The sequence below is a fragment of the Cyprinodon variegatus genome, unplaced genomic scaffold, assembly GCF_000732505.1.
Source record: "Cyprinodon variegatus isolate N-32 unplaced genomic scaffold, C_variegatus-1.0 Scaffold446, whole genome shotgun sequence".
In the NCBI taxonomy this organism is placed as follows: Eukaryota; Metazoa; Chordata; class Actinopteri; order Cyprinodontiformes; family Cyprinodontidae; genus Cyprinodon; species Cyprinodon variegatus.
In genome coordinates, this window is record NW_015150899.1 from 371,829 (window position 1) to 382,108 (window position 10,280).

General features: G+C 41.1%; 1 protein-coding gene across 1 annotated transcript in view; it reads left to right on the forward strand.

The window, feature by feature from the left end:
* The window catches only part of ap3b1 (adaptor related protein complex 3 beta 1 subunit), a 91,916-nt gene that overhangs the window by 26,628 nt on the left and 55,008 nt on the right, over positions 1 to 10,280 (forward strand). The window contains exons 8-17 of the mRNA XM_015389047.1: positions 181 to 336; positions 2,753 to 2,850; positions 2,939 to 2,993; positions 3,084 to 3,155; positions 5,054 to 5,116; positions 5,206 to 5,338; positions 5,409 to 5,518; positions 5,593 to 5,769; positions 7,276 to 7,462; positions 8,184 to 8,314. Coding sequence (XP_015244533.1) covers positions 181 to 336; positions 2,753 to 2,850; positions 2,939 to 2,993; positions 3,084 to 3,155; positions 5,054 to 5,116; positions 5,206 to 5,338; positions 5,409 to 5,518; positions 5,593 to 5,769; positions 7,276 to 7,462; positions 8,184 to 8,314 — 1,182 coding nt within the window. The remainder of the gene's footprint in view (positions 1 to 180; positions 337 to 2,752; positions 2,851 to 2,938; positions 2,994 to 3,083; positions 3,156 to 5,053; positions 5,117 to 5,205; positions 5,339 to 5,408; positions 5,519 to 5,592; positions 5,770 to 7,275; positions 7,463 to 8,183; positions 8,315 to 10,280) is intronic.

Here is a 10,280-nt window from a genome sequence, read left to right on the forward strand (position 1 = left end):
TGTTACTGTTAACTGCTTCCAAAATTATAAAAAATATACTTTGCTTTTATTTAATAGTCTCACAACACAACAACAAAAAAACTCTGAGTTCTGAATACTTTTGTAAGTCACAGTAAGTATCTCAGAAAGAGACAGTGATTCTCCAAAAATCCAGTTATAACGTTAATGTTTGTGTTGCAGGATGCTGTTTTTGACGAGAACAACGAGAAAGCTTTTTATGGCTCTGACTCCGAGGAGAAACCAGACCAGAAAGAAGCAAAGCCTTACATCATGGATCCAGACCACAGGCTTCTGCTGAGGAACACCAAACCTCTCCTGCAGAGCAGGAACACTGCTGTGAGTTAAAACATTCCTCTACCGCCCACAAGTCCAGCTCCTTTTAGAGAGTTAACTAACAGATTCACCTATAGAACATGTCATGCACGTGTTTGTGTTGAAATAATCAGTAATTTTCCTTTTTACATTTCCTTTAAGCCCTAACGTTCTGACGTTCTAGAATCTCCTAAAATCCTGGCATACGCTGAACTTTCTATGCTTTTTTTCAATTTTGGGTATATTCATGGAGTATTCATAACGAGTCCAGAACTTATGTCCAACGACAGCCTAACTTATGCATAACGCACGGCAGCTTAATGCCCATGAAATGTCACAAGCCAATGTCCTGAGGGGGGCAGCAATGCGCCCAGAGTCGCCTGGCCTTCATAAAAAGATTTGATTGCGGTATTAACCTAGCTGCTGTTGACCGCTCGCCATCAAAAAGATAGAAAGAAAGAACGATTGCAGTCGCAGCAGATTCAGCATCATGTCTGCTAGGGGTGTAAATCACACCCATCATGGCGACTCGATTCAGTATCTATTTCCTGACCCAACGATTTGATTTTTTTTTAGAAACAACAGCAAATAACAGAAATAGAAAAGTTGCATCAAAAAAATACTGCACAAAATCAGTGCAATGAGTGCAATTCAGTACATCGCTTCAGATGTCCCTGCCCCCTCCACAGAAGCTCCGCTGCTCCTCTTCCAAATTGTAGCCGACCGCAAACAGTGCCGCAGACAGGAGGCCGGCTTGTTTTGCTTTTATGACCGAAATTGTGGAAAACAACTCGTGAACTTTGACCCACTAGAACAGCGAGTTGCACGAGAACGCTGGGACCCTTTTTCCACCTGGATCTCCGCTCTTTTTGGCCCTCATGTCCCTCCGTCGTCGGACTAAACTCGCCCCCACTTCCTCATCGCCTCGGCCGTATCTAGACCCACAGTGTGTAGCTCAGACCACGCTTCAATATTGGGGATAAATCAAAAATGTCTGTGTCAAGCTCACTGCGACACACTGCTGTAAGTGTATAACCAGGAAGCGAGGTAGGAGGGCAAAATAGGTTTAGCGCCACTGCAGCACGGGAGGGAGAATTACGCCCAGGAGCAAATGGATGAAAATAGACCGGAGGAAAAACACAAAAACATGAATCGATACTTTTGCGGACGTATCGATGCATCGGATCGTCGGCTTTTGGATTGATGCATCGATACAAAACGATTATTATTTACACCCCTAATGTCTAATAGGATGTTTGTTGGCTGTGTGCGTGATCACAGGGAGGATCCCTCACACTCACCTTCTCGCTCACCCTATGATAGGGATGAAGTCTGGAAGAGTACTGACGGTTTCCTCCTGTGAACCCCCTTTTATACCAAAACGCTGCCAATACACCACTAAACAGTAGCTATAAGATAAAAACACGTTCAGCGGTCGTCTGGAACACGTCAAATACGTTGGTATAAGTCGGAAATGAGTTCTTGATAGGCTTAGCAGTTATGCAGAAGTTCCTCATAGGTTTTGCATAAGCCAGACACCACAACTTATGAGTAACTTACACTTAACGTATAACAACGATCAGATAACTGACCTGTAACTTATGGCTCACGTTGCTGTCATACGTCTCAATGTACTTGCCGTATGTCGATTTGTTTGAGCGTACTTCAGCTTGCTCATAATTTATACAAAACTGACCAATAACATATCCAATGTATGGCAACGTTTTGCCTAATTTTTGGTACGTCAGGCATACGCTGGCTAAATCGTCAAGGCGTGACAGGGGCTTTACATCATGAAATTAACAAGGGTCCAGAACCAGTTTAGAAAAAATAATCAAACGAAACAAAATTCAGCTTCGATTTTATGAACTACAATTATCCTAAGAGTAATTTTAAAAAACTATTTTTTTTGCTTGTATTTATTAAAAGTAAAAGATCTGTATTTATCAAACTGATCCAACATTTTTTTATGATAATATCTTGTTTTTGATTTTCGATTGGAACAGACACCTTCCATTTATATATTCCTTGTATATCTCTTAGTTGCTGCTGCAGGGAACCTTTAAACTAAAAAAAGAAAACTGATTACACATTTCCATCAACCAGGAGTCTCAAGGTCTCTGTCTCAGTGTAGCAGCGGGAGGAAAAATGCTCCCAAATGAAAGTGTTGATTAAAATGTGACATGCTGTGTCTTTCCTCGTGACAGCACAGTGACATCCTCCATCTTCATAGATTCCTCGTGCTCTCCGTCCTGCCTCCCCGCGATGGACACGCGTCCTCCCACCATTTAAAGCTCCCCTGAAAAATTACCTTCTACCAAATGTAGAGCTGGACAAAATGATTGTTTTTTTTTCTTTAAAGTGGTTATAGATGTGTGCTGTTAAGGGAAAAAATCCTTTTAAAAATCAACATTTCTTTGAGGATTTTCTTTGTATTCAGGTTGTGATGGGTGTTGCTCAGCTTTACTGGCATCTAGCTCCTAAACATGAAGTGAGCATCGTCACCAAGTCACTCGTTCGACTGCTAAGAAGCCACAGGTAATCAAGATAAAAACTCTAAACGTAAAGCTCTCTGCAGCGCCCCCTGTGATCACGCTTAAACGCTGTTTTTCTTATTTTTATACAGAGAGGTACAGTACGTGGTGCTCCAGAACATCGCCACCATGTCCATTCAGAGGAAGGTGAGACTTGATCATGAAACAGAACCTCTCTTTGTTTCCCATCATTCCATTCTCCAGTATCCGTGTTTTTTATCGCTTGTTTCCAAACAGGGGATGTTTGAGCCATACATGAAGAGTTTCTATGTCAGGTCCACAGATGCCACACACATAAAAACACTGAAGGTAACGGACTCCTGCATTATCGCAAACTACCTGATCTCACTAAATAGTGAGCATGAATTCATGGAGTACATGTACATTTAAACTACCCTTGAAAAACGATCCATGCCGAGACCGGCTGACTGCAGACCAGTTCCAGAGGTGGGCTTGGCTCGGTTTTTCCCTGGCTCGGTTCTCTGATAACAAGAGCATGAAAAGAACGCGTCATCTCCGTCTGGCTGCACATCCCGATTCACACTCCATTCCAGTAGTTGGCGGTAATGCCCCTCCGGAAGTTGCTTGCCAACCAACACAAAACAGAAGAAGAAGAACAACTATAAACAACTATAAACATCCACGAAAGGTTGCTGTCTTCGCCTGACCCTCAGCAAACACCGAAGTACAGCAATAATAATCATTCCCTCTTTCTTTTCTCTTTCTTCTTCGTCTTTTTCTTCTTGTGTTTTATGGCGGTAGGCAAACAACTTTTGGTGCATTACCGCCACCAACTGCTTTATTTCCTCCTTCAATACTGGCAGTAATACCGCAGATCGTAACTAGGAGGCGAGGAGTCGGGGAACCGAGATAGCGTGATGTGTAAACGGTCGTCAGAACCCAGTTCGGCCTGGTTAATTGATCAGAGCTAGGTTCTGACTACCGTTTACACATCACGCTATCTCGGTTACTCGCCTCCTAGTGATGATCTGCGGTATTACTGCCAGTATTGAAGGAAGAAATAAAGCAGTTGGTGGCGGTAATGCACCAAAAGTTGTTTGCCTACCGCCATAAAACACAAGAAGAAGAAGAAGACGAAGAAGAAAGAGAAAAGAAAGAGGGAATGATTATTATTAATGTACTTGGGTGTTTGCGGAGGGTCAGGCGAAGACGGCAACCTTTCGTAGATGTTTATAGTTGTTGTTCTTCTTCTTCTGTTTTGTGTTGGTTGGCAAGCAACTTCCGGAGGGGCATTACCGCCAACTACTGGAATGGAGTGTGAATTGGGATGTGCAGCCAGACGGAGATGACGCGTTCTGCTCATGCGCTCGTTATCAGAGAACCGAGCCAGGGAAAGACCGAGCCGAGCCCAGCTCTGGAACTGGTCTGCAGTTAGCGCGGTTCGGTTGTGTCTAGCTCGGTTGAGTTCAGTTTGCTTTCCATTTACACACGATAAGTTATCTCAGTTACTGAGCTCGGACCGGTCTCTGCACGGTTTTTCAAGGGTAGTGTAAATGGGGTCCTTGTGTTGCTTGGTAACCTTTAGACTTAGACAACATTTGTTGTTTAGTTTTTTTACACAGAGCTCTCGTCACATTTCCATTTTCTTAAAGTGCAGCAGTGATCAAATGTAAACATGGTGCAAAAAAAACGCATTGATATGGTCAGGTTTACACATAGTCTGTTGCATGATTTAGAGTTTTTTTTCCAACATTCAGCTTTCTGATGGCGGTGGGGGAGAAGTTTAGATATGTAGTAAAGTAAAGTGATCAGGTCGGCAAAGTAAAATATGTTCCTATACATCACAAGTGAGAATCGATGTTATTCATTGTTTAGATTTAGAATACATTTATATTTTTACCTGCAGTTTCTAGTAAATGAAAACTAATATTTCAAATGCATATAAGCTGGATTCTTTGAAAAACTATTATAAATGTTTTGCTTTTTTAAATCACCCTGCTTATTTATTAAAGACCCATTGCCACCCACATGTTTTCTTTCTTGTTTTCCAAAGCTGTAGCTATTCTTTTATTTGTGCAATTATTAATTTAATGCACCAATCTGTAGAAATGCCCACAATGTTTATCTGTTTTACAATGGCTGGGATGCAAATAAAGTTTTGTATTAAAATCCTGTTTTTTTATATTTTTTATTCTGTGTTCTAATAAATGTGCTTGATGACGACATTTCTATTTTTGATTTTACAGCTGGAGATCCTGACTAATCTCGCCAATGAAGCCAACATTTCCACCATCCTAAGGGAATTTCAGGTATGTTTTTTTTACTCATGATTATTGCTTAAAAGAAATAAGATTTTCCTTCACTGATTGTTCTTCTCATGGTTGGAATTGAACCTCAGACCTATGTGAAGAGCCAGGACAAGGCGTTTGCTGCTGCTACCATCCAGGCCATCGGCAGATGTGCCACCAACATCTCAGAGGTCACAGACACCTGCCTCAACGGCCTGGTGTTGCTGCTTTCCAACAGAGATGGTAATAAATGTGAGATAAAAGCCAACATGCGGTGCTGCATGTGTTCTTACTGCTTGGCCTGTTTCTACAGAGACAGTCGTGGCTGAGAGTGTGGTGGTCATCAAGAAGTTGCTGCAGACTCAGCCCACCCAGCACGGTGACATCATCAAGCACATGGCCAAGCTCTTCGATAACATCACTGTATGGGTTATCCTTTTTCACTATGGCCCTGAATTAGAAACACTTTAGTTGATTTTTCATCTCTATTTTTGCAGGTTCCCATGGCTCGAGCCAGCATCCTGTGGTTGATGGGGGAATACTGCGAGAGGGTGCCGAAGATCGCACCAGATGTGCTCCGAAAGATGGCAAAGACTTTCACTTCAGAAGAGGATATTGTAAAGCTGCAGACCGTCAACCTGGCAGCGAAGCTTTACCTGACAAACTCTAAGCAGGTGCAGAAGGTTTTCATGCTGGGTTCAGATCATGGTCCATATTTTTGGATTAAAGACTCTTGATTAAACAGATATTTTTACAAAAGTTCCATTGGCGCAATACAGGGATTCCCTCCAAACCAAATCCTACCATAATATTGTTATCATAAATCTGAAAGATCCCAAATGTATTTCTCCCCACATGAAGAGCTGCTTGTCTTCCCTAGCTCAGTCTTCTGTACAGAATACCAGGCCGTCTTGGTGTCCCGGGTGGGGATGGTGGTTGGGAATATCCCATGACCAAATTTTTATAATGGGAAAACAAAAAAAAGGAAATAGCCTAGTACTATGTTATGAATTATTTACACGAACCAAGGAATAAAACTTAGATTTAGGGCCCTGTCACACCTTGCCAATTTAGACAGCGTAAGCCCGACGTCCCAGAATCTCCTAAAAAGCTGGCAGCATGCTCAACGTATAAAAAAACAAATTCGCAACTTATCCAAAGTATGCCGGCGTTTTTGCCAGACTTTCCATACGTCAGGCATACGCCATCTAAATCGTCAAGGTGTGACAGGCGCTTTAAGAGCTGATCGTGTTGAAAAATCCAACGATTTCAGGCAGCAGTATATTTTTGGACGCATCTCTACAGAAACATTGACGTTTTAAGGGTTTGTTTTAATGAGCTTCTACCTTCAAACTTACTTCTTTCACAAAATAAAACCTGAAGAATTATCAGGTTCCCTGCGGTAATTAAAAGTTAGCAGTAGGGGGCAGAGCTTAAAAATGAAGGGCATTTGCTAGACAGAATAAAGAATTGGTGGTGGTATCCCATTTCCTCCATTTCGTCACATTCATCACATTAAATTATAGCTTTTAGCAAAAAATAAAAATAAAATTGTGATTTTTTTTTTTTTTCTATTGGCAGCAGGTCTTCACTTACTTTGCAAGAAAAATGAATGTCGCGTGATTTGTGAATTCTCAAACTCCCGAAAACACATCTTGCCAGGAGTCGGCTGATATGTTAGCCTTGAAAAGTTTTGGACCAATGAAATGCAGTGATGTGTGTGATGTCACCACGTCAACCAGAGGCGGAAGGCTGAAGCAAAATAAACATGGCTGCCCAAGTTTTGGCTGGAATACCCTCATAATCAGTTAACTCCACCGGTTGTTAAGCAAATCAACCTGCTACTGCTGCTGTGATTGGCTAAAACTTTGACATAGGAGGCAGGTACCCAATCAGCTCCAACAATTGCCCTGACTGTCCCTCTGTTTTGCAAACACTTTCTACATGAGTCTTCCCAGATCAATACATGAAGTTCAATTTGAACGTTATGCAGCATCAATCTGGCTTATACCAGGTCAGGTCCTCACCAGTATGGGGAATTGCTGGACCCTTTTACCCTTAATAGTGGTAAAATAACTCATTTTTTTATTAAATGTTTAGTAATAAAGCTAGGGCTCAATAAAAATCCTCCATCTTGGTAAATCCAGTTGGACTAGCCCTACCTCTCCTTTAATTCCCAGACCAAGCTGTTGACCCAGTACATTCTGAACCTTGGCAAATATGACCAGAACTACGACATCAGAGACCGAACACGTTTCATCAGGCAGCTGATTGTGCCCAACGAGAAGAGCGGCGCCCTCAACAAGTACGCCCGGCGCATATTACTGGCCTCCAAGCCTGCTCCCGTCCTTGAATCTGCTTTCAAAGGTACTTAATGTGTTTGTTTTAACCTCTAAGGCTTATTTTTGAAAGGTATTAGGTCCTATAAACAAGTTTTATTGTCAGTATTAAATCCATTACCTTCTCGTGTCTGTTGCTTGAATCAGAAGAGAATCTCTGAATACGAATTAGGGAAAAATTTACTTCAAATTGAGTGGCTCTATTTCCAGTGGATTCAGGCTGTGCTCTTATTATTCTGGTGTGTGTGTGTCTCTTTGAAGGGCAGTTAGGTCAGACCCCTTTACCTTGGACTAATGAGATGGGTAAATTATTGAGCCGCTAACCTTTTTATTCAGACACTGAGAGGTGCAAAAAAAAAAAAAAAAGAAAATCCCCTAATTTTCTCTCTTCCTCCTTGACAAAAGGGTCGAAACAGCCTCCTGTAACATTAGAATTCACAGGCAGTTTGCACCCACTGGATGTTTATGGATGGCCTTGTCCACTGCTGTCATTCTTAATAATCACATGCAAAGTTTCCTTTTTCTCTCTCTCCATCTTTCGGACAGCAGAGCACATTTTTTTGTTTTTTTTCAGCATCCTCCAAAGACAAAAGCACTAATTATCCAGTTGATCACAGTGGGAAAATATGGGTGATTGTCTGTCATGCTTAAAACTCTGAATCACTAACTTCCTATTTGAATCACCTTCTTTGTGTCATATTTCTTTAATTTCCATTTACATTGATTTATCATTTTTAATCTCCCTTCAGATAGAGACCGTTACCAACTGGGAACCCTCTCCCATAGTCTTAACATTAAAGCTTCTGGGTACCAGGAACTGTCAGACTGGCCGGCGGTTGCACCGGATCCGACTGTGAGGAACGTGGAGGTGATTGAGCCGGTAAAGATGACCTTATCTGAAGCATTTACATATAATGATATCTGACATATAGGGTTAATCCAAGTCTAAATACAAATTTGTAACATCAGCACTGACGTCATATTAGTTTTATGCTCCTTTTTTCCATGTTGAATGATTATTTGGTACCTTACACAATATCAGATACTTATCTGGGGACATTACAGGGGTTGACGTTAAGGATTTTCACCACTTGCCCAAAGGGCACACACACACACTCACATTTCATTTGCCCAGAAACAATTTTTACTTGCCCAGTATAATGTTTGAAAAATATAGTTTCTAATATTAATTTTTGTATATATATCAATGAAACATGTTTGTTTTTTTTTTATGTTTTTTGTAATTCAGTATTTTTTTTAAGTTTACAGGTTCCTGGTGTGTGTATGCAAGCGTCAGATAATGAACTCAAGCCTACATTACCGTGTTAACATGCTTTTCAATCCTTCCTGCACATTCTTTTCAAACTAAACTTTGCTTTAGTGAATGGATGAGGATGGGTGGTGGGTAAAGAGGATCTCTGATGCTAAGTGGGTGGTGGGTGAAATAGGTGGTGTGTGTGTTACTGTACTTAGATTGTTTTGCCCTGTTGTTGTTTTTTAGCCTGCCAAGTCGAAAAAAATGGGTCTTATTCGCGCCAATTCCCGGACAAAAATCACACTATTTGGCGGAAAATCACGCAACTTTTTCTAATCACGCGCCTTTTTTTAAATCACGCAATAATGTGTACAAAACAACAGAAATGGTGCCGACAACGCTTTTGGGTTGTTTTCTTCCAATGTAGGTGATTTTTGAGTGATTATGCAAATAAAATGATACAGAAACACAGGTACAATAGCGCTTTCTAGCTTGTTTGTCATTTTGGTAACTACATCAAAATTACCGCTAGGTGGACAAAAATCACGCCATCTGATGGAAAGTCACCTGGCTTTTTCAAATCACGCGCCTTTTTCAAATCACGCGAGAATGTGTACAAAACAACAGAAATGGCGCCGGCAACACTTCTGGGTCGTTTTCATCGAATTTCGGTGATTTTAAAGTAATTTTGAGTGATAAATAATTGTTTTTTGCGATCATTGCACTTGCCCGGCGAGCAAATGGAATGAAATTTAAACTCTAACAAAAATAAAAACTACTTGCCCCGGGAGATCGGGCGATGGTTAACATCGAGCCCTGCATTAAAATAAAGAACGTTCTGATACTGGGATGTACTTTTGTAAATACAAGTTGCCTGTTGTCTACAATAAGTCCTTTCTAGTCCATGAAGATATAAAGGAAAATTTCCGCTCTATTCTTTGGTATTATGTGTCAACTACAATTTTAGAATAAAACAGGAAAGTGATTGCGGTTGCTCAATATTTTATGCAGTTTATCACCAACAATGATCTGATAATTTCTCAACTTCTCCCTTATTCCACTTTCTGTTCTTTTTAAAACCCTAACAATGGGATTTCCAACAAAGTTAAAAAAGTTAAAAACAAACCATCGAACTTTGTTTTCCAAGTTTGAAGACGTTTCGCTTCCCATCCAGGAAGCTTTTTCAATTCAAAATGTCTGGAGTAGCACTGAGTTCCAGGCTTATAGAGTGGCCCAAACAAAAGTCTTGTTATGGCTTAGAAAACAAGCAAATTGAACCGAAAAAACAGGTCCACCCCTTAGTAATGGGTCATCCTTGAGGTCGTTCTCTGTCTGCAAGACCCAATACTGGACCGTGCCTCTGAAAAGGGAGTCGTTAGGGTCGTTGTTGGCCTGGCTGACCAGGCGAGATGTTTTAGGCCCCGTCCACACGAAGTCAAAACGAACACGAAACACTGATATTTTCCAAATTGTTTGCCATAAAGATGGAGACGTAAAATAAATGTGATCGTCCACACGAATGCATGAAAACGCTGCAAAATGTATGCCAGGCCTGTAAGTGGCGCTGTGGTGCCAAAGCAAAAATAAGCGA